The 25,340-nt window shown below is 44.8% G+C and overlaps 1 protein-coding gene across 1 annotated transcript in view; it reads right to left on the minus strand.

Moving 5' to 3' along the window:
* Positions 1-23,209, minus strand: part of sim1a (SIM bHLH transcription factor 1a) — a 46,952-nt gene extending 23,743 nt beyond the window's left edge. Inside the window, exons 1-6 of the mRNA XM_061715333.1 lie at positions 23,035-23,209; positions 18,721-18,803; positions 6,646-6,735; positions 6,460-6,568; positions 6,286-6,371; positions 1,394-1,593 (exon numbers count right to left, since the gene is read on the minus strand). Of these exons, the coding sequence (XP_061571317.1) occupies positions 1,394-1,593; positions 6,286-6,371; positions 6,460-6,568; positions 6,646-6,735; positions 18,721-18,803; positions 23,035-23,209 (743 nt within the window). The remainder of the gene's footprint in view (positions 1-1,393; positions 1,594-6,285; positions 6,372-6,459; positions 6,569-6,645; positions 6,736-18,720; positions 18,804-23,034) is intronic.
* Between the last annotated feature and the right edge of the window lie 2,131 nt (positions 23,210-25,340).

The following is a 25,340-nucleotide window of genomic DNA, read 5'->3' on the forward strand; positions in this document are numbered from 1 at the left end:
AGGGCGGGCGTTCTGCTATCAGGCACCATTACTATGGAACCAACTTCCAATCTGGGTTAAGGAGGCTGACACCACCTCCACCGTTAAAACTAAACTTAAAACCTTTCTGTTTAGTAAAGCCTATAGTTAGTGTTTAGTAAACCTGTAGCTGGTGTTGGTAAATCTCTAGGTAGTGTAAACTCTAGTGTGTTAGAGTCGCTCCTGTAGTTTCTTGTGCTGGCCCCCCCTTCTCTTCTCTTTTGTACATGGTGCAGCATCCTCTGCCGGTGGCGAAGAGCATCTCTGAATGCACAACACCGGAACCTGCAGCGTGGGAGTGAGAGGGGCAGGGTAACGGCCCGGGCAGGCGGGGGAGAGGTTTGTCCGTCAAGACTCCTCTCCCTGGCCCTGCCCCTTCTCAATCTTTCCCCGACCCTGAACCTAACCTGGGACTTGCTGATTGGGCCGGAGCTTCGGGAGCTGCGTGCTGGCCTGCGGTCCCCACCCCCGGTCATCCCGTTGCTGCTTCCACCTGCCTGCGGTCCCCACCCCTGGTCATCCCACTGCTGCTTCCACCTGCCTGCGGTCTCCACCCCCGGTCATCACACTGCTGCTTCCACCTGCCTGCTGTGTGCTGCTGACGTCCCCGACCCCCAGTCTGGCCCTCGGCAGGAGGGTCCCCCCTTATGATCCAGGTCCTGGTCCAGGTTTCTTCCCCCCTTATGATCCAGGTCCTGGTCGAGTTTTTCCCTCCTAAAGGGGATTTTTTCCTTGCCACTGTTTGGCTTAAGGCTTTTCTCCCGCTATGGGAGTTTTTACCTGCCATTGTTTATGTAATAATTGCTCGGGGGTTTATGTTCATGTTTATGTTCATGTTCTGGGTCTCTGGAAAGCGTCTAGAGACAACATCTGTTGTATTAGATGCTATACAAATAAAATTTAATTGAATTGAATAGAAGAGAGCTGGAATGCTGATGTTTCCACTGTGTGATGGTCCATTCTTGAAGTGCGCCCAGACATGTTGACACAGATAATACAACACTTCTTTTGTTCTAGAGATGGGACCAATCCAATCAGTACCATGGGCTGGTCCCGACAAAAGACACAGATTGGATATTGAGTTTTTTCCGTCGTGATTTATCCTGTTCAGATTAGCCCTCCTTTTTTTAAAACTTGTTGGAAGGGTTGGATAATGTAGATGCTTTTTTTTATTTATTTTTACCCTATTGCAAAAATTTAATTTGAAAACAACAACAACCCTCTGATTTTGGAATCATTATCATTTATTAGGAGATTGGATCAGAACTCAAAAAAAAATATCAGTGCAAGTCTATTTTTGCACAATAAAGTTTTAAGTGCCATCCTCTATATCCCCTGTGCAGGCAGGTACAGAGAGCTGCAAGACAGACGGTACCGTGAGTCGAGGAAGATGAGCTTCATGTCCAGGCTGGCTCTGAACATGAACATGTTGCTGTGCAGCTTGATCTCTGTGACGGCGCTGGGCGGCAGCGAGTGGCCAACGGCCACTAGTCCAATGTTCTGGTAGCAGCCGTCGAACGGAGACATGTCCAGACTGTACTGGCGGATCTTCAGGTAGCCGCTGCAGTGGATCACCTGGGCCAGAAAACATACCAGTCAGCAGGTTTCAGAGCCACGGAGGAACGAGAACATGAGAACACTGATTGACCGGGAACTCACCTTTAAACCTCACATTGATTATACTGTTAAAAAAGCATATGGCTGTCTCGCTTCACTTTACCGTTCAATCAACTGTTTCACACTTCCTGTCAGAAAAAGGTTCATTTCTCAACTCATATTACCACTTGTTGATTATGCAGATATTGTTTATGAAAATACTCCAGATCCCCATCTTAAACCTCTGACTGTTTTATTTAATTCATTATGTAGATTTGTGTTACGTTGTCCTTTCAGAACATCATTGTTTTATGTTTGATTCATTGAACTGGTTTCAGCTCAAATCTAGACGGCAATTTCACTGGCTTCAGTTCCCTTTTAAATGTGTTTATTTTCACTGTTTTTCCTCCATATTTAAAAGAACTCATGATTCCATAGAACTCTCCGTACTCACTCAGACATATGAATTTTCCTTTTTTCTTTGTTCCTAGAATTTCAAAAGAGGTTGGTAAAAGATCATTTTATTTTAAAGCTCCATCAGATTGGAATAATCTTCCTCTCTTTTTGCGTTCTATTACCTCTTTTCATTGTTTTAAGTTGTCATTATACTCTCATCTTAAAACAAATTGTCTATGTTTTTAATTTATTTCTGTATTTTTTCTCTCTGTTACGTTATATTTATCTCATTGTTTCGGTAAATCAATTAGTCTATTTTGTAACTAGACTTATGTGGGGAGGGGGTGTGTGTGTTTTATGTCATGTATGTCTATACTCTAATGTGATATACAGTATTGTAATCTTACATTTTCTTGGGACCCCCTTGAAAATGAGATGTTACATCTCAAGGGGCTATCCTTTAATAAATTCTACAAAATTCTACAAATTCTACAGAGGAACGAGAACACGAGAACACGAGAACACTGAGCTTTACTGTAGGCTTTCTGAATGTTCTGCCTGCTGCCAACTCTCATGATGACACAATACAGCCGCTCTCTTTCTCTCATTCCTCCGCTTGAAAAGCAATTCTCAACCTAAGTTCCTGTCTTAGAAATACATTGATAATTGTTTGAATTATTCTGGTGAGGAAGAAGAAGAAATGCATAAAGCCAACATGCAGCACCTGATTTTGGAGCAAGTGGGTTCTCACAGATGTTAACCTGCATGCTGAATCTGATTTCCTTGGGATATATCTTCATTTGTTCACAAAGCATGCTCTTCAGACATTGGGAAGATTGCACAACTCGAGAACCTTCTATGGCTGAAACATTATCATGTCCATTAGGGGATAAATAGGAATGAGAAAATGATGTGTGCAGTTTGTTGGAAAACAGAAGAGCAACAGAGGAAGCAAGTAGGCAGATGTTGAAGTGAGACGGCACAGAAATTGCTATTTGTATTCGCTAAGATTCATCACACGCCATACTGATGTCACTAATCCATCAATTTGTTCGCTCATCATCCATAAAGCCATGACACACAGAGCATCTGTGTGTCAACACAGGGGCTTGGTGAGGTACTGTATGTGGTGAGAGACATACCGGTAACTACAAACAATGTAAAGAGTCACAAGAGCAACCACCAGTTCACCCTTTCATGAGCTCATACCAGCTGGTAACCAGCAGCACACCTGAATATTCCCCCACACAGGATCCTGCTCCTGCTGCACTTGGACTTTCATCTGCAGCTGAGCTCAAGTGTGTAATGCAGCAGTGATGTTCTTGTGAATCAGACGTGCTGTTTGGGAGAGCTCAGGGCGGTGTCTTCCACCTTTAACTGTTCACTACAGTCAGTACTCCAGTTGTAAAAAAGATCAGGGGGGATGGTAATAGCAGTGACCAAATCACCTGCAGAAATACTGCAGGAATGACATAGCAGCAGTTAAATGCAGCCTTCTGTAAGCTTTAAATATCCACTGGGCTTACATCAAATACATCAAAACACAACAATAAAAAACACTTTTCTGAACTTATCAATATGACTCTGTCCTTCACAGGATAAGTAACATGGATCACTGCAAAAACTCACAATCTTAACAAGAATATTTGTCTTATTTCTAGTTAAAATGTCTCATTTTAGTAAAAAAATCTCATTACACTTAAAACAAGACTCATCACTGGAAAAAAACAACAATTTTCACCTGTTTCAAGTAGATTTTCATTTAAAATAAGTAGAAAAATCTGCCAGTGGAACAAGATTTTTTTTGCTTGTCCCACTGGCAGATTTTTCTACTTATTTCAAGTGAAACTTTACTTGAAACAGGTGAAAATTGTCAAATAAGTTATTTTTCTGGTGTTATTTTTCTGGTGATGACTAAATGTTGAAATAGCAGTAAAACCACATTCATTGATGAAATGACATAAGGGATGGAAAGTGGGGATGGCAGTTTTACAGGGGGGATGATTTGGACCGTTTTTATTTCAGGGGGGATGATTTGGACCGTTTTTATTTCAGGGGGGATGCCATCCCCCTCATCCCCCCTCATCTCCAGTACTGACTACAGTGGAACACCGGCTTCCTCAGCCTCCCTCCTCTCCACTCCATCGGACCGTGTATCCTCTATGGGGTGTAGCGCTTTTCAGTCGCTCTGGCCCACAACTCTGGGACTGTTTTCCTCAAGACCTCCGTACCACTGACCCTCTACTAGTCTCAAAGACTCATCTTTTTAATCTGCTTGGAGTCCTATCTAAAAGACAAGGACTATTTTGTGTCTGAAGGTACCGTATTTTCACGACCATTCGGCGCGCCGTGTGGAAAGACGCACCCTCAGTTTTGTGTCATTTCTGTATTTAAAACACACATACGGCGCACCGACCGAAAAAAGGTGCCGTCTACACACACATGGAGCGCCGCCTTACAACACACACACACGCACGCTGTACAACACACACACACACAAGCATACAAGTGTGCGTATTTAAAAATAGAGCGGGAGAAAAACTTAGTTTGATTGTACTTTATTTAAGTTATTACATTAATCAAACCCATCGAAATCTTCATCCTCCGTTTCTACATTACAGCTGCGATAAATCAAATATGCAGCAGTTGTCAGGGCTTCATCCGAGCCTGATCGCGCTGAGCTGAGCTGAGCCAGGCGCGCAGCGGCCCCTCGGAAATGATGCCGGCTTTTGCGAAAGCTGGAACAACAGTCCAGCCCAGCAGACACGTCAGCCCACGCATCTACAATCCATCAACAGTAAACGACGGAGCCCGCAGACCGAGCAGCAGCCGACGCGTCCCCGCGGGCTGGGGCGGTTGGCGGTTCCTCCGGCCTTCGGGCCCGCCTCCGCGCAGCTCCCCCCCGGGAGCCGCGTCTCCTTCTCGGTAGCGAGGCCGAGTCTGCCCGTCCGCCCCAGGTGTCCCGCCACGGAGCCGCCGCCGGGCAATCACGGACAATTCACGCGCCCCCCTTCCCCCTTTAACTTCTCATGGTGGCCTCAATTACCATATTTTCCGCACTATAAGGCGCACCTTCAATGAATGACCTCTTTTAAAACACCCTTCACATATAAGGCGCACCGCATTATAAGGCGCATTAAATATCTGGTAAAATACCGTACTATAGTGGCTGGGGTTGAGTTAGCATCTACCTGATGGAGCTGCTACAGGAAATGCTACAAAATCCTAGAGCAAATGCAAAAAAAAAAAACAAGAAGAAAAGTACCGTATGTCAAACTTTATTAACAAAATAAAAAGCAGCTTTGCTCCGTCTGGTCAAAGTCTCCATTATGTGAGTCAGCGTCGCTGCTGTTGTCTTAAACGTCTGTGACGATTCCTGACGTTTTTAGCGCCGTTACTTCGGCTACACCAACTACATTACCCACAATCCCCCTGACTACATTACCCACAATCCCCCTGACTACATTACCCACAATCCCCCTGACTACAGTAACAGACATTACTGTAAAGATCATATATAAGGCGCACTGCTGGTTTTTGAGAAAATTAAAGGCTTTTAGGTGCGCCTTATAGTGCGAAAAATACGGTACGTCCGCCTTACAATAATACAATGGGTGTATTGGGCGCGCGGTACATTTAAAAAAAAAATAAGACGTTTATCTGCGTTTAAATGGTCACAAAAATACGGTAACTACAAATCTGAGCTAACACAATTAACATGTGGAGTTCCTCAAGGTTCAGTTCTGGGGCTTCTGTTGTTTAACATCAATATGCTCCCACTTGCTCAAATTATGAAAAAGAATTAAATATGTTACCATAAATACGCAGATGACACAAATCTATATAACCATCTCACCAGGAGACTATAATCCAATTCAAACATTGATCAAATGAATTGATCAAATGAAAGAATAAATGTGCCAGAATTTTCTTCTGTTAAATGAAGACAAAACAGAAATAATGGTGTTTGAAGGAAGAAAGATTAAACGTCAGCAGTGAAGCTAAAAACCAATAGCCAAGGCAGAAATCTGGGAGTGGTTCTGGACTCAGACCTGGACTTTAACAGCCACGTTAAGACAGCAGTGAAGTCAGTATGGCAAGCCGTTTGAGCATGTATTCCATATATGGAATAATAATTAATTCTGAATTAAAAAACATCATGTAACCATGGCCATGGTGATACGAGAGGGAGCAAAAACACTCAATACTTCCCCTCAGGTGTCAGGGATGGAAAGATGGAAACTTTGTTTTGTTTGAAGCAGTGGAAACAGTTACCTTGTAGCCTCCACAGGTGAGACCGGAGTTTCTTTTAGCCAGGACACATTTCATCCTCAGGAAGAAGGAGCGCTCCATCTCATATTCTGCAGAAAAACGAGAACGTGAAAACCTGTGAAAAACATTGGCGTCGTCCACGCTGCCCGGAGAGTGCGTGTCCGTAAGCCCGGTTACCTTGCAGGAAGTGTGAGTGGCAGGGCTGGTGTGCCGTGAGGACGGCCGTCATCTCCTCGTGGTCGGCTGGATGGATGTATTCGTAAATGCTGTTTCCCGTCAGCTCTACCTGTTGAGAAGAGGGTTCAGGTGTGAAGTGAGCCGTGTCAGGCCCACAGAACCTCCTACCATCTGTGTCAAACCAACCTGTGACAGGCCCAAGTGCACGGATGCCGTTTCTGATATGTACATGATCTTCCCATCGGGAGCAACCACAAAAATGAAGCCGTCCAACGTCTGAAAGAGATGATAGCAAAGAGAGGTCGTAACATCAGCAGAAACCAGCTGTTGTAAAGTCTTTCTGCATGGACACAAGTGTGTAACTGCATGTCCTAAAGCTTCAAAACAACGTGACAGATTGAATTCATTATACAATGAAATATGTGCATTAAAACAAGAGCTACATTTTAATATTTTTAAGTACCGTGTTTTCTGCACTATAAGCCGCACTTGCATATAAGTCGCATCAGCTCTATTTAAAAAAGAAAAAGATATGCAAGCCGCAGATATTTATGCTGTTAGATTAGATATTTACTACATGTACAGAAGGATTTTGAACTGTAAATGATGTACATGTTTGTACCTAAATAGATCTTTCCTAACAGTGTCTTTTAACACGGCAGCAACTTTACTGATTAAAACGGGACAGAAACAAGAGAAAATAACCAGTATTTATTTATCTATTTATCTGTTTGAAATTGCATTTATTTTGTCTTATTTGCTTCGCATGGTTCAAAACCTATGAAAAAATTAGCGGCTTATAGTCCAGAAAATACAGTACTTTTTTTTTTCGCTTTAATTAGATGTCAATTCCACTTTGTGATTTTTATACTATTATTGTGCTGCTGTTGAAATATAATGACTCCTATTAATGTCCTTGAGGTCTCCAGGAGAAAATCAAGCATATCTTTTAAAGGCAGTAATAAAGTCGGCCTCCAGGCTTTTAAACACCATAACAACGTCAGTGTTGGGCCACAGTCCTGTGTTGAACATGGAAAGACTTGATGTCAGTTCTGAGGCCTAGTTCATAAACCTAACTCTGAGACCAGCCTTGATTTCTTACCGTCGAAACAAAGGAACCTCCTAATGACTCAAAGCCAGCAGGCTTTGCATTTACGGCCCTTGGTGATAAGGAATAACACCCGCATTGGGCATGGACCCCAAATCGCAGGAGGGGATGTTGTCGATTTATTGCAGCCGGGGCCCGGCTATAAAGAGCAGGCTCCCCCTTTCTCGCTTTTTCCTCTTCTCTTTCTCCCAAGATCTCTTCTACCTTGGACCTGTCGAGGGTCCTATGGAGTTCTCTGTGAGCTTTGTAAAACGCCACAGCTCCTATCTTAGCATGAAGAGCTACTAGTTATGGGCCGGCCTCCTCCATTATCAGCCTGAAGAAGAATCTGCCTTGAAATGTCAACCAGAGTCTGCAGCTGCAACCAGTGACCCGCAAACGTACCGAGCCCCAGATGAGCCGAACCAGGGACCCTGTTAACACATTTAACTAGTTTAGTTTTACATTGTGAGCCGGACCGCTGATCCCATAACAACTGTGTTTATTAGTATAAGTGAGTTAGTTTATTTTATCGTTTGTCTACTGCTGTAGATCGACAGATAGACAGATTCTTCCACAACAGAAAACAAAGCCCTTCCCTCATTTCCCAGTTGAATGACCAGAACATACATGTGAAGTTAGTTTCACATGGGCGCGTCTCTGTGTGAGAAACATCAGAAGAACTTGGTTTTCCTGTCGTGAGAAGTTATTTTAGTGTCTTGGGGTTTACTTTTCTCCTCTTATCCTCTCCTACTAACCCCCCACCCCCACACACACGCACGCACGCACGCACGCACGCACGCACGCACGCACACACACACACACACACACGCACGCACGCACGCACACACACACACACACGCACGCACGCACGCACGCACACACACACACACACACACACACACACGCACGCACGCACGCACGCACGCACGCACGCACGCACGCACACACACACGCACACACACACACGCACGCACACACACACACACACACGCACAGTCACACGCGTAAATAATCTGTTTGTGTTAATGTTTAGTTACCGTAGTTGTTGTTTATGTGTAGTTTAGCATCGGAATTTATCCCAAACACAGGCTTTTAAACACCTTCAGACTCCGGGCTTTTAAACACCGTAGCCACACAGTAACGTCAAACCTCGAAGCTTTTAAAGACCATAATAACGTCAGCCTCTAGGCTTTTAAACACCGTAAAACACAATAATAACGTCAGCCTACAGGCTTTCAAACACCATAACCACACCGTAATAACGTAAACCTCTAGGCTTTTAATGACCATAATAACATCAGCCTCCAGGCTTTCAAACACTGTAATAACGTCAGCCTCGAGGCTTTTAAAAACCGTAACAACATCAGCCTCCACGCATTTAAACGGTGTAATAATGTAAGCTTCCAGGCTTTTAAACACTTAATAACGTCGGCCTCCGAGTTTTTTAGACTAGCGTAACAAATTGATCCCACACACAACCCCCCTCCCTACGGTCGGACTGCTGCTACTGGAGCTCATGTGTTTGCACTGCTGCACTGTTGCACATTTTTGTATATATACCATTTTTACAGAGTCGATTTTATTTTATACTTCTACTTTTTTACTTTTACTCTAATTGTACTCTAATATTCTAGTACTTGTAATTTTTTTGAAGGAAAACACCACTCCGTGCTGCTTTAATTTCGTTGTGCCTTGTATAATGACAATAAAAAGTCTGAAGTCTGAAATCTGAAGTCTGAACAACAGAAATAACATCAGCCTCTGGGTTTTTAAACGCAGTAACAACGTCAGCCTCCAGGTGTTAAAACACCGTAACAACGCCAGGTGTTTAAACACCGTAACAACGTCAGGTGTTTAAACACCGTAACAACGTCAGGTGTTTAAACACCGTAACAACGTCAGCCTCCAGGTGTTAAAACACCGTAACAACGTCAGCCTCCAGGTGTTTAAACACCGTAACAACGTCAGCCTCCAGGTGTTAAAACACCGTAACAACGTCAGGTGTTTAAACACCGTAACAACGTCAGCCTCCAGCTGTTAAAACACCGTAACAACGTCAGCCTCCAGGTGTTAAAACACCGTAACAACGCCAGGTGTTTAAACACTGTAACAACGTCAGGTGTTTAAACACCGTAACAACGTCAGCCTCCAGGTGTTAAAACACCGTAACAACGTCAGCCTCCAGGTGTTAAAACACCGTAACAACGTCAGGTGTTTAAACACCGTAACAACGTCAGCATCCAGGTGTTTAAACACCGTAACAACGTCAGCCTCCAGGTGTTTAAACACCGTAACAACGTCAGCCTCCAGGTGTTAAAACACCGTAACAACGTCAGGTGTTTAAACACCGTAACAACGTCAGGTGTTTAAACACCGTAACGTCAGCCTCCAGGTGTTTAAACACCGTAACAACGTCAGGTGTTTAAACACCGTAACAACGTCAGCCTCCAGGTGTTTAAACACCGTAACAACGTCAGCCTCCAGGTGTTAAAACACCGTAACAACGTCAGCCTCCAGGTGTTTAAACACCGTAACAACGTCAGGTGTTTAAACACCGTAACAACGTCAGCCTCCAGGTGTTAAAACACCGTAACAACGTCAGGTGTTTAAACACCGTAACAACGTCAGCCTCCAGGTGTTAAAACACCGTAACAACGTCAGGTGTTTAAACACCGTAACAACGTCAGCCTCCAGGTGTTTAAACACCGTAACAACGTCAGCCTCCAGGTGTTAAAACACCGTAACAACGTCAGGTGTTTAAACACCGTAACAACGTCAGCCTCCAGGTGTTAAAACACCGTAACAACGTCAGGTGTTTAAACACCGTAACAACGTCAGCCTCCAGGTGTTTAAACACCGTAACAACGTCAGCCTCCAGGTGTTAAAACACCGTAACAACGTCAGCCTCCAGGTGTTTAAACACCGTAACAACGTCAGCCTCCAGGTGTTAAAACACCGTAACAACGTCAGCCTCCAGGTGTTAAAACACCGTAACAACGTCAGCCTCCAGGTGTTTAAACACCGTAACAACGTCAGCCTCCAGGCGTTAAAACACCGTAACAACATCAGCCTCCAGGTGTTTAAACACCGTAACAACGTCAGGTGTTAAAACACCGTAACAACGTCAGCCTCCAGGCGTTTAAACACCGTAACAACGTCAGGTGTTAAAACACCGTAACGTCAGCCTCCAGGCGTTTAAACACCGTAACAACGTCAGCCTCCAGGCGTTTAAACACCGTAACAACGTCAGCCTCCAGGCGTTAAAACACCGTAACAACATCAGCCTCCAGGTGTTTAAACACTGTAACAACGTCAGCCTCCAGGTGTTTAAACATCGTAACAACGTCAGCCTCCAGGCGTTTAAACACCGTAAAAACGTCAGCCTCCAGTTGTTAAAACACCGTAACAACGTCAGGTGTTTAAACACCGTAACAACGTCAGCCTCCAGGTGTTAAAACACCGTAACAACGTCAGGTGTTTAAACACCGTAACAACGTCAGCCTCCAGGTGTTAGAACACCGTAACAACGTCAGCCTCCAGGTGTTAGAACACCGTAACAACGTCAGCCTCCAGGTGTTTAAACACCGTAACAACGTCAGCCTCCAGGTGTTTAAACACCGTAACAACGTCAGGTGTTTAAACACCGTAACAACGTCAGCCTCCAGGTGTTTAAACACCGTAACAACGTCAGCCTCCAGGCGTTTAAACACCGTAACAACGTCAGCTTCCAGGTGTTTAAACACCGTAACAACGTCAGCCTCCAGGTGTTAAAACACCGTAACAACGTCAGCCTCCAGGTGTTTAAACACCGTAACAACGTCAGCCTCCAGGCGTTTAAACACCGTAACAACGTCAGCCTCCAGGTGTTTAAACACCGTAACAACGTCAGCCTCCAGGTGTTAAAACACCGTAACAACGTCAGCCTCCAGGTGTTTAAACACCGTAACAACGTCAGCCTCCAGGCGTTTAAACACCGTAACAACGTCAGCCTCCAGGTGTTAAAACACCGTAACAACGTCAGCCTCCAGGTGTTTAAACACCGTAACAACGTCAGCCTCCAGGCGTTAAAACACCGTAACAACGTCAGCCTCCAGGTGTTAAAACACCGTAACGTCAGCCTCCAGGTGTTAAAACACCGTAACAACGTCAGCCTCCAGGTGTTAAAACACCGTAACGTCAGCCTCCAGGTGTTAAAACACCGTAACAACGTCAGCCTCCAGGTGTTTAAACACCGTAACAACGTCAGCCTCCAGGTGTTAAAACACCGTAACAACGTCAGGTGTTTAAACACCGTAACAACGTCAGCCTCCAGGTGTTAAAACACTGTAACAACGTCAGCCTCCAGGCGTTAAAACACCGTAACAACGTCAGGTGTTTAAACACCGTAACAACGTCAGCCTCCAGGTGTTAAACACCGTAACAACGTCAGCCTCCAGGTGTTTAAACACCGTAACAACGTCAGCCTCCAGGTGTTAGAACACCGTAACAACGTCAGCCTCCAGGTGTTTAAACACCGTAACAACGTCAGCCTCCAGGTGTTAAACACCGTAACAACGTCAGCCTCCAGGTGTTAAACACCGTAACAACGTCAGCCTCCAGGTGTTTAAACACCGTAACAACGTCAGCCTCCAGGTGTTTAAACACCGTAACAACGTCTGCCTCCAGGTGTTAAAACACCGTAACAACGTCAGCCTCCAGGTGTTAAAACACCGTAACAACGTCAGCCTCCAGGTGTTTAAACACCGTAACAACGTCAGCCTCCAGGTGTTTAAACACCGTAACAACGTCTGCCTCCAGGTGTTAAAACACCGTAACAACGTCAGCCTCCAGGCGTTTAAACACCGTAACAACGTCAGCCTCCAGGTGTTTAAACACCGTAACAACGTCAGCCTCCTGGTGTTTAAACACCGTAACAACGTCAGCCTCCAGGCGTTAAAACACCGTAACAACGTCAGCCTCCAGGCGTTTAAACACCGTAACAACGTCAGCCTCCAGGCGTTAAAACACCGTAACAACGTCAGCCTCCAGGCGTTTAAACACCGTAACAACGTCAGCCTCCAGGCGTTTAAACACTGTAACAACGTCAGCCTCCAGGTGTTTAAACACCGTAACAACGTCAGCCTCCAGGCGTTTAAACACTGTAACAACGTCAGCCTCCAGGCGTTTAAACACCGTAACAACGTCAGCCTCCAGGCGTTTAAACACCGTAACAACGTCAGCCTCCAGGCGTTTAAACACCGTAACAACGTCAGGTGTTAAAACACCGTAACGTCAGCCTCCAGGCGTTTAAACACCGTAACAACGTCAGCCTCCAGGCGTTTAAACACCGTAACAACGTCAGCCTCCAGGTGTTAAAACACCGTAACAACATCAGCCTCCAGGTGTTTAAACACCGTAACAACATCAGCCTCCAGGTGTTTAAACACTGTAACAACGTCAGCCTCCAGGCGTTTAAACACCGTAACGTCAGCCTCCAGGCGTTTAAACACCGTAACAACGTCAGCCTCCAGTTGTTAAAACACCGTAACAACGTCAGGTGTTTAAACACCGTAACAACGTCAGCCTCCAGGTGTTAAAACACCGTAACAACGTCAGGTGTTTAAACACCGTAACAACGTCAGCCTCCAGGTGTTAAAATACCGTAACAACGTCAGCCTCCAGGTGTTAGAACACCGTAACAACGTCAGCCTCCAGGTGTTAGAACACCGTAACAACGTCAGCCTCCAGGTGTTTAAACACCGTAACAATGTCAGCCTCCAGGTGTTTAAACACCGTAACAACGTCAGCCTCCAGGTGTTAAAACACCGTAACGTCAGCCTCCAGGCGTTTAAAAACTGTAACAACGTCAGCCTCCAGGCGTTTAAACACCATAACAACGTCAGCCTCCAGGCGTTAAAACACCGTAACAACATCAGCCTCCAGGTGTTTAAACACTGTAACAACGTCAGCCTCCAGGCGTTTAAACACCGTAACAACGTCAGCCTCCAGTTGTTAAAACACCGTAACAACGTCAGGTGTTTAAACACCGTAACAACGTCAGCCTCCAGGTGTTAGAACACCGTAACAACGTCAGCCTCCAGGTGTTAGAACACCGTAACAACGTCAGCCTCCAGGTGTTTAAACACCGTAACAACGTCAGCCTCCAGGTGTTTAAACACCGTAACAACGTCAGCCTCCAGGTGTTTAAACACCGTAACAACGTCAGGTGTTTAAACACCGTAACAACGTCAGCCTCCAGGTGTTTAAACACCATAACAACGTCAGGTGTTTAAACACCGTAACAACGTCAGCCTCCAGGTGTTTAAACACCGTAACAACGTCAGGTGTTTAAACACCGTAACAACGTCAGCCTCCAGGTGTTTAAACACCGTAACAACGTCAGCCTCCAGGTGTTTAAACACCGTAACAACGTCAGCCTCCAGGTGTTAAAACACCGTAACAACGTCAGCCTCCAGGTGTTAAAACACCGTAACAACGTCAGCCTCCAGGTGTTTAAACACCGTAACAACGTCAGCCTCCAGGCGTTAAAACACCGTAACAACGTCAGCCTCCAGGTGTTAAAACACCGTAACGTCAGCCTCCAGGTGTTAAAACACCGTAACAACGTCAGCCTCCAGGTGTTAAAACACCGTAACGTCAGCCTCCAGGTGTTAAAACACCGTAACAACGTCAGCCTCCAGGTGTTTAAACACCGTAACAACGTCAGCCTCCAGGTGTTAAAACACCGTAACAACGTCAGGTGTTTAAACACCGTAACAACGTCAGCCTCCAGGTGTTAAAACACTGTAACAACGTCAGCCTCCAGGCGTTAAAACACCGTAACAACGTCAGGTGTTTAAACACCGTAACAACGTCAGCCTCCAGGTGTTAGAACACCGTAACAACGTCAGCCTCCAGGTGTTTAAACACTGTAACAACGTCAGCCTCCAGGTGTTTAAACACCGTAACAACGTCAGCCTCCAGGCGTTTAAACACCGTAACAACGTCAGCCTCCAGGTGTTTAAACACCGTAACAACGTCAGCCTCCAGGTGTTTAAACACCGTAACAACGTCTGCCTCCAGGTGTTAAAACACCGTAACAACGTCAGCCTCCAGGTGTTAAAACACCGTAACAACGTCAGCCTCCAGGTGTTTAAACACCGTAACAACGTCAGCCTCCAGGTGTTTAAACACCGTAACAACGTCTGCCTCCAGGTGTTAAAACACCGTAACAACGTCAGCCTCCAGGCGTTTAAACACCGTAACAACGTCAGCCTCCAGGCGTTAAAACACCGTAACAACGTCAGCCTCCAGGCGTTTAAACACCGTAACAACGTCAGCCTCCAGGCGTTTAAACACTGTAACAACGTCAGCCTCCAGGCGTTAAAACACTGTAACAACGTCAGCCTCCAGGTGTTTAAACACCGTAACAACGTCAGCCTCCAGGCGTTTAAACACTGTAACAACGTCAGCCTCCAGGCGTTAAAACACCGTAACAACGTCAGCCTCCAGGCGTTAAAACACCGTAACAACGTCAGCCTCCAGGCGTTAAAACACCGTAACAACGTCAGCCTCCAGGTGTTAAAACACCGTAACAACGTCAGCCTCCAGGCGTTAAAACACCGTAACAACGTCAGCCTCCAGGTGTTAAAACACCGTAACAACGTCAGCCTCCAGGTGTTTAAACACCGTAACAACGTCAGCCTCCAGGTGTTAAAACACCGTAACAACGTCAGCCTCCAGGTGTTAAAACACCGTAACAACGTCAGCCTCCAGGCGTTTAAACACCGTAACAACGTCAGCCTCCAGGTGTTTAAACACCGTAACAACGTCAGCCTCCAGGTGTTAAAACACTGTAACAACGTCAGCCTCCAGGCGTTTAAACACCGTAACAACGTCAGCCTCCAGGTGTTTAAACACTGTAACAACGTCAGCCTCCAGGTGTTTAAACACCGTAACAACGTCAGCCTCCAGGTGTTAAAACACCGTAACAACATCAGCCTCCAGGTGTTAAAACACCGTAACAACATCAGCCTCCAGGTGTTAAAACACCGTAACAACATCAGCCTCCAGGTGTTTAAACACCGTAACAACGTCAGCCTCCAGGTGTTTAAACACCGTAACAACGTCAGCCTCCAGGTGTTTAAACACCGTAACAACGTCAGGTGTTTAAACACCGTAACAACGTCAGCCTCCAGGTGTTTAAACACCGTAACAACGTCAGCCTCCAGGTGTTTAAACACTGTAACAACGTCAGCCTCCAGGTGTTTAAACACCGCAACAACGTCAGCCTCCAGGTGTTTAAACACCGTAACAACGTCAGCCTCCAGGTGTTTAAACACCGTAACAACGTCAGCCTCCAGGCGTTTAAACACCGTAACAACGTCAGCCTCCAGGCGTTAAAACACCGTAACAACGTCAGCCTCCAGGTGTTAAAACACCGTAACAACGTCAGCCTCCAGGTGTTTAAACACCGTAACAACGTCAGCCTCCAGGTGTTTAAACACCGTAACAACGTCAGCCTCCAGGTGTTAAAACACCGTAACAACGTCAGCCTCCAGGTGTTTAAACACCATAACAACGTCAGCCTCCAGGCGTTAAAACACTGTAACAACGTCAGCCTCCAGGCGTTAAAACACCGTAACAACGTCAGCCTCCAGGTGTTAAAACACTGTAACAACGTCAGCCTCCAGGCGTTAAAACACCGTAACAACGTCAGCCTCCAGGCGTTTAAACACTGTAACAACGTCAGCCTCCAGGCGTTAAAACACCGTAACAACGTCAGCCTCCAGGCGTTAAAACACCGTAACAACGTCAGCCTCCAGGCGTTAAAACACCGTAACAACGTCAGCCTCCAGGTGTTAAAACACCGTAACAATGTCAGCCTCCAGGTGTTAAAACACCGTAACAACGTCAGCCTCCAGGTGTTAAAACACCGTAACAACGTCAGCCTCCAGGTGTTAAAACACCGTAACAACGTCAGCCTCCAGGTGTTAAAACACCGTAACAACGTCAGCCTCCAGGTGTTAAAACACCGTAACAACGTCAGCCTCCAGGTGTTTAAACACCGTAACAACGTCAGCCTCCAGGTGTTTAAACACCGTAACAACGTCAGCCTCCAGGTGTTAAAACACCGTAACAACGTCAGCCTCCAGGCGTTTAAACACCGTAACAACGTCAGCCTCCAGGTGTTTAAACACCGTAACAACGTCAGCCTCCAGGTGTTTAAACACCGTAACAACGTCAGGTGTTTAAACACCGTAACAACGTCAGCCTCCAGGTGTTAAAACACCGTAATAACGTCAGCCTCCAGGTGTTAAAACACCGTAACAACGTCAGCCTCCAGGTGTTAAAACACCGTAACAACGTCAGCCTCCAGGTGTTAAAACACCGTAATAACGTCAGCCTCCAGGTGTTAAAACACCGTAACAACGTCAGCCTCCAGGCGTTAAAACACCTTAACAATGTCAGGCGTTTAAAGGCCGTAACAACGTCAGCCTCCAGGTGTTTAAACACCGTAACAACGTCAGCCTCCAGGCGTTTAAACACCGTAACAACGTCAGCCTCCAGGTGTTTAAATGCAGTTACAACGCCTCCCTCTCTCTTCTTAAGTGTCATTTTTTTCTTAAGCTCAGTGTTAAGAAGAAAAAAGAGTCATATTCTCCAAAAAAGTTCTACGTATTTTCTCAACTTTCTTCTTAAGTTTCTTCTTAAGAAAAAACTTAAGAATAAATGGTATTCTTGAAATAAAAGTTCTCAAATTTGTTCTTGACTTTTTTCTTAACTTTAAGACAACCTTGACCTGTCTTAAAATTGTTTCTGTGAAAAGGTAATAATAATAAAATTAATTATTATTAATTTTCCCCAATAGTATTTTTTTTCGCACATTAATCTCATCCACCATAACCTTGCAAAGTTCCTGCATCTCTTTTTCTCCTTCTCAATGTTTAGTGAGTGACTGACGGTTAAGACGCAAACTACCTGTATATATAATATATATATATATATATATATATATATATATATATATATATATATATATATACATATATATATATATAAATATATATATATATATATATATATATATATATATATATATATATATATATATATATATATATATATATATATATAAAATATATATATATATATATATATATATATATATATATATATATATATATATATAAATAAATGTTGTTTGTTGGTGCGTGCAATGCAATGACATATTTTAGGAAGTAAGAAAAATAAGAAATTCGTAAGAAATTACAGTTCTTAAGAAAATATTGAGGAATTTCACTTAAGAACTTTCTTATGAATTTCTTAAGACATTTCTTCAGATGGTTCTTAAGAACATATTGGTGAACCCGTCCTCCCCCTCAGATGTGCGAGGGCTGCAGGACAGACGGTCGGAGCGTGACCGTGAATGTGTTCAGCTCATTCCAGCCCCGAATAAAGACCGGAGGAGGCAGATGGCGCACACACACACACACACACACACACACACACACACACACACACACACACACACACACACACACACACACACACACACACACAGCACTTAGCCAGACTAAAGACAATGAATAATAATAACAAATAATTAAATTCAGGAGACTCGTTATAATCTTAGAGGTGTCTGCAATTTTACTGTACAAAAAGCTAAAAAAGGTCTGAAAAGGAGACGTGACTCCATTACTGGAGTTACATTCTGGAATGATGCCAACATAAACTTAAAAACTTAAAACCATGTCATTCTCTTTTGGTTTTTAAGAAAATGGTTTGTAAAGCTATTTTTTATTCTTATAAGTGTGATTGACTATCTGTTAATGTTTCTTTGCTTTTCTGTTGTTTCTTTGCCTTTTGTTGTTTTTTTGCTTTTCTGTTAATTCTTTGCTTTTCTATTCTCTTTTTGGTTTTCTGGAGGTCGGTAGCCAAAAAAAGAAAGTTGATAATAAAGGATAGGCTTTTATAAGCAGTTTTCTTCAGCCTTTTCAGTTATTGTTCAACACATGATTATTGGTTTGGTGGAAATGTTAATGCTGTGCACAATGTTTTTTTGGCGTTGTGTTTTGTGTTGTCATGACTGAATAAACTTCATTCATTCATTCATAATAGCTGTGTTCATATATGTCCTGTGTGGTTGATTTCCCCAGGTGTCCGTGTGAGTGTTTGTTAGCAGCTCGTACCTGGAGGAAGTGGGAGCCCAGTTCCTGAGCGACTCCGTCCACCGAGCTGCTGCGGCTCACGTGACCCCACGACTCCCCCAGACCTGCCAGACAACATACAAGACAAAAACAACGAGTAAATACTTCTCCTATTTAGTGCAAGCGTGCAAAACATGAGATAAAGACCTTTTTGAGTGCTGGTTATAAATGCTGTCTTGCAAAGAGAAGACTGAAACGGTTTAAAAATGCAGTATTTAAATGCCATCCCAGCTGGAAAAATACATCTATGATAAAATGATCATAAAGTAATAAATAAAATGGAGGAAGAAAATATGTGTATGGCCTGCTATTGTTATGGGTGCTGCATGCACCTTTTCTGTCACTTTAAGGATCCATGCAAACATCAAATGAAAACATGTCATTGACTGCAGCAGCGAAGCTGCAAAATACTTGGAAAGGGAATAAACTTGCGTATGTCTCGGGTTTACATCCAAACATCCAAACAGTTCAGTAGCACACACACACACACACACACACAGGCCAGAAACAGGATCACTCCCATGTCGATCATTTAATTTTTTTTTTATTATTATTCTTGTTTGTATGATTTCAATTCGGGGATTTGTAAAACATTATTGAACTTAATTATCACGAGTAATGAGAATGTTTCTAAGATATTGTAACAACAATACAAGCAAGTGAAATGTTACAGCGACTGCAACATCCCCCTTCACTGCGGGACGGCCTCTGGTTCTGGTTCTGGTTCTGGGCCCGACGGGAAGGTTTCACTGGTCTGGGAGAACATAATTAATTTCAATTCAATTCAATTTTACTTATATAGCGTCTAATACAACAAAAGTTGTCTCTAGACGCTTTCCAGAGACCCAGAACATGAACATGAACCCCCGAGCAATTATTACATAAACAATGGCAGGTAAAAACTCCCTAGTGGGAGAAAAACCTTAAGCCAAACAGTGGCAAGAAAAACAGAAACGGAACCGGCTCATTAAACGAAAAGGAAACCGGCAGAAGCCTGTGGAGAAAAGTCCCCTGGACACGGTGTCGGCCGAGCCGCGGGCCCGCGGGCCCGCTCCCCGGGTCAGCGGAGCCGAGGATCCGCTCCCCGGGTCAGCGGAGCCGCGGGCCCGCGGGCCCGCTCCCCGGGTCAGCGGAGCCGAGGATCCGAGCCGCGGGTCCGAGGACGCGGAGTGAAAGCAGCTGCTGACGCGGCCCGATCAGTCACCAGCAACATTTTCAATTATTTTAATTTGTCCAATAAAGCTGCAAAATGTTGCAATCACCCATGTAGGCTATATACTGTAATTCAAATCTGTGTAAATATAATCACATCTCATCTCTACATACATATATATATATATATATATATATATATATATATATATATATATATATATATATATATATATATATATATATATATATTATTTATTTCACTGCATAAGAACTTCTGGTTAGATCTTAACTGCATTTCGTTGCCCTGTACTTTTGACATGTGCAATGAAAATAAAATTGAATCTAATCTAATCTAATCTAATCTTAAATCGGGTTGATCAATTAATTAACTGAACATACTTATCTCAAATGTGTGTGTGTGTGTGTGGGGGGGGGGGGTTCTTGATAATATATAAATAAATTACCTTTGCTGCGTCATTTTCTCATTTTCAAATGCCGTATAAATACAATATAGAAATAGACCCATGCTACTGATTTGGTCCAGAAAATGTTCGTTTCAGGGGAAACTATAGTCAGTTTCACATCGGCTACGTTCTTCTTTTTCTCCCTTTTCTGTCATGTATTAATATAATAAATGAACAGTAACGAGGTTGTTAGTATTGATGAAGTTCTGCGCAGTTCAGGCCGAGCGATTCGGAATCCTCCAACACGCACGGCGGAAAAAACGTTCAATCTGCCAAACAAAAGACAAACTAACAACTAATACCTACAGAAAAAAAGAGAGAGAAAGAAAGAAAACAAGCAGCAGTAGTTCTGGTTATTCTAACGTGGCGGCGTGCAGAGTCTACTTTAGGAAACCAACAAACAAAAACGTCCAGTTAAATCCTTTGACGAACATTTGATGTTCTGGGTCTCTGGAGCGTCTGGAGACAACTATTGTTGTATTAGACGCTATATAAATAAAACTGAATTGAATTGAATTACAAAGCCGAGCTGGAGCTGGAGCTGGAGCTGGAGATGGAAGGACGGCAACATTTCTTTCTTCCAAAAAAAATCACGGTGATGTCGTTGATGAACTCACTCTGGGCTGAATTGTAGCATGTTTGTATAAGATTAAAACTTTGGTTTTTCAGTATTTAGGCAGCAAACTTCCAAGTGAACAAGTCTTCTATGGGACCGGGTCCCCCTGGGGCCCATGCACCCCGGGGTGGGGCTGCTGCTCTCCAGCCTGGTGAACGCAATAAATACATCCAGGAGGGAGAAAAACCAAGGAGCCTCCATGCAGGTGCAGCCGGTGGAGAGCAGGGGACAGCGCACGGATGCTTGCAGCCATGCAGACGCCGTGCACGCATGCAGACCCGCAGAGACACGCACGTCCCTGCAGGGAGTGCGGGGCCAGCGGGGGACTGATCCAGGGGGGACTGATCCAGCCGGGACTGAAGCCCCTCAGAGTTCACGTTCGCGGCGGTGCAGCCTCCGTTATAACAGCCGCACATCTGCACATGTTCACCCTCATAACAAATAAATATATACAAATGCACACACTGAACTCGGATAACAATGTGTGTAGGCCTATTTACGGGATCCAGCATTTCTGCAGAAACAGCAGCAGAAACAGCAGCAGCAGCAGCAGCAGGGGAGCCGCGCGTCCTACTGGCCCACTATCATTTATTTCTAATCCAACAAGTGACGCGCCGCATCTTTCTTCAACACTCACCATTGTTGTACAAGAAAGAGGATTTGATTTCCGTGGATCTTTTGCAGCATTCATTATAACTGGGGAGTTTGACAACACTGATGTCCCCGTGTCCGTGTTTCCTTCGGGTTTCTTTCCATGTCCCTCTCGTCCACCTCCTGCACCCTGGCGTGCAGGAGGCAGGAGAGCCGCTCTGCCGCTGCAGCGGGGGCCGGGTGGGGCCCCTGGGTGCCGGCTGAGGGTCCGGCTGAAGGCCCGGTGTCGTGCCAAAAAGTGATTGCCTGCCTGCCACAATCTGATTTCTCCCCTAAAAATGGGTCTTTTTACCTGCCAAAAATTGATTGAAGGCCAAATACAGTTAATGAAAGGTTGTTTCTGCCTAAATATGATTTGATCTCATTATTGAGCTTCATAATATAAACACTAGAGCTCACAGGATTGCTTTAAACTCTTTTAAAGGACCATTACAACACATACATACAACACATACAACACATTTTCACCTGCCAAAAATTGATTGAAGGCCAACTACAGTTAATGAAAAGTTGTTTCTGCCTAAATATGACTTGATCTCATTCTTGAGTTTCATAATCTGAAACTCTGACGTTTCAGCGCTCTCGCTCAACGGGCTGCTGTGCGCGCTCCCGCGGCCACAAATCAGAAGAAATCAGATTCTGGCAGGCAATCACTTTTTGGCACGACACCGGCTGAAGGTCCGGCTGAAGGTCCGGCCGAGGCCCCCCGGGGCCCCCCGAGGCCCCCGGGGCCGCCTCGGAGAGGCCGGATGACGGTCGGGGGCCCCACTGTTCACCGCCTAGACACATCAGATCCGAGCGGAACCCTGAACCCACTAGGGGAGTTTTTACCTGCCATTGTTTATGTAATAATTGCTCAGGGGTTTATGTTTATGTTCTGGGTCTCTGGAAACATCCTAGAGACAACATTTTTTGTAATAGACGCAAATAAAATGAAATTGAATTGAACTGAGAAACGAGACTTTCTCCGGGTTTCATCAATCTTGTATTTTTTTCAAAGTAACCCTCACATTTATAAATCATAAGAGGCCAAGCAAATACAAATTCAAATTAAATCTGCTCATTTTTTATTTATTTAAATTCATTATTTACGAAACAAAACAAATAGGAATATCTAATCCGATCCAGCGGCTGTTTACTCCAGAACAAACTGTTCAGAAGGGGACGGGTTTCTGAGCAGAAGTCTTCTCCATGGCCTTTAACCTCCTTATACTGTCATTACATTCAGGCCGCCTGGATTTATTTTGATTTTATGGCTGTAGAATTGTCAAAGGTGCAAAGAATCAGTGCTCCTGTCCATTTTTTCCCCCAATATAACTTCAACTTTCAATATCTGCAGTTATATTACCGTGTGTTCTGACTGTGTAATAACTGTGTAACTGAGCCCCGGGGCCGGATCCGCGGTCCTACCTTCGGGGAACACGGCTCTCATCCGCAGGTAGCTGCTGGTCAGCCGGATGATGGAGGCCTTGTCCAGCTGGGAGGTGATGGCGGCCGGCAGCGGCAGCAGCTTGGCCAGCTCGTAGAACTCGCTGTTCTCCTTCTCCCGCCGGGTCCGGGCCGCGTTCTTGGACTTCTCCTTCATCCTGCGGCCGGTGCGGCCGGTAATCCGCGAGCAGTCAGTCCCGGGGGCCCCGGGGCCGCATGCCCTGCTCCTGGGGGCCGCGTCCTGGAAGCATGCAGGCGCCCGGACCTGCACAGCTGAGCCTGGAGGGCCGGGTCCCTGGTTCCTGCAGGTTCCGGGTCCCTGGTTCCTGCAGGTTCCTGGTTTCTGGTTTCTGGTTCCTGGGACTGGGACTGGTTCCGGTTCCTGGTTTCTGGTCCCTGGTCCCTGGTTCCTGGTCCCTGGTCCCTGGTTCCTGGTTCCTGGTCCTGGTTCCTGGGACTGGGACTGGGACTACTGGGACTGATGGGTGCAGGAGGATTCCGGTCTCCTCACAGCCCACTGGGATCCACACAGTAAATCTCGCAGTGTTAAATCAACACTTAAAGAGTTGAATTTAACACTGTGTCCGAGTCTTTGGTCCTTATCAGAATTGGTGTTAAATTAACTCTTTCCACAGTGTTAAAATTTCAGAGTAAAAATAACTCAAAATTTAGTAAAAAATAACACTGGCTAACACTGTCAGTGTTAATAAAACTCAACACTACAGGTTAAATAACTCTGGAGAGAGTAAATATGACTCCCAGCAGTGTCGACACGACTGAGCGTTCAGCTGGAGTGAGGAGCATCCAGAAAAGCATCAGGGCCTGCAGGAGGGAGAAGAAAACCCCGTCTGAGAAAGAAAAAAGAAAGAAAAGGTTAGGTGGTCATGATGACACCATGATGCCAATCAATCAAATCACAGACACATGTTTGAATACTGGACATAAAGTGATGGCAGCATTTTGATTCCTGTGTGACAACAGTCCTCACCCGCGCCTCCCCCGCTCCTCCCCGACCCCGCAGACGGCCGTGGCGCCGGAGGACTCGACACAAACCAGAGGGATGTTAACCAAAGTTCAGCACATCTCCCATCCTGACGCTCTGAGCCGCGGAGCGCCCGGACCTCCTCCTGCAGGCTGCAGCAGGCCCCGCCCACCTGGTCAATGCCCCGCCCACCGGGTTACAGGCCCCGCCCACTGTGCTGCAGGCGGGCCCGCCCATAGACATATATATGATATTAACAAAACATGTTATTTTGTTCCCTGAAAAATGGTTCAAATGTTATTTTGTTCCCTGAAAAATGGTTCAAATGTTATTTTGTTCCCTGAAAAATGGTTCAAATGTTATTTTGTTGCCTGAAAAATTGTTCAAATGTTATTTTCTTGTCTGAAAAATGGTTCTGTTTTATTTTGTTAATTGAAAAATTTAAAATATGTTTTGTTGATGAGAAAATATGTTTCTCTATTTTTCTTATTTTTGTGAGGGGGATATAGCCTATATTGTTTTTCGGCACCACCTTGTTCTCCCTTGTGCTGATATAACATGAATTACTCCTATGTGGGATCAATAAAGTTCTTATTTTTGCCATCTGAGAAAATTAAATATATGATATTTGGTGCCTAACTGTTTCCCAAGTATATTTCTTTGTAGAAAGGCGCTTTATGAAAATAAGTCCATTTACTTGTTTTCACTTCAGAACTTCTGAACTATTCAGAACTGTCCTTCTCACTACCTCAAACTGCTGCACCTTTAAAATGTTTATACTGTACATAGAAATACCACATTTGTTTATTGTTTATTGTTTATTTTAATACCAAAGAGCGAAATTACCGGAGTCAAATTCCTTGTTGGACAATGTTCGAACCTGGCCATAAAGCTGATTCTGATTCTGATTAGTTTACAGCGCAGTCTTGAACATCCAATATGGCGGCGGCGTTGACGTATCGCAGCAGCTCCATGGGAGCGGGAGGAGGAGATGACATGTCTATGGCCCCGCCCACCGCGCTGCCATTGGACGTTGGGTTAGGTCGGTTCATCTGTAGACCAATGAGCGTGAGACTGGGCCTGAGGCTGAGCGCGGATTGGCCGGGGAGACGTCCGAGACGCGCTCATGTTTTGTTTTTTTTTCTTTATTTTTTACCTCTGCTGTTTTTAAATGTTTTCTGATGTTTTTAACCCTTGTACTGTCTTTGCGTCAAAATGACCCAATTCTTCTCTCCTTCTTTCCTCCTGCTCTCTCCTTCCTTCTTCCTTTCCTCTTTTCCTCCTTTTTTACCCTCCTTTACTCCTT

The sequence above is a fragment of the Cololabis saira genome, chromosome 3 (genome assembly GCF_033807715.1).
Source record: "Cololabis saira isolate AMF1-May2022 chromosome 3, fColSai1.1, whole genome shotgun sequence".
Taxonomy (NCBI): Eukaryota; Metazoa; Chordata; class Actinopteri; order Beloniformes; family Belonidae; genus Cololabis; species Cololabis saira.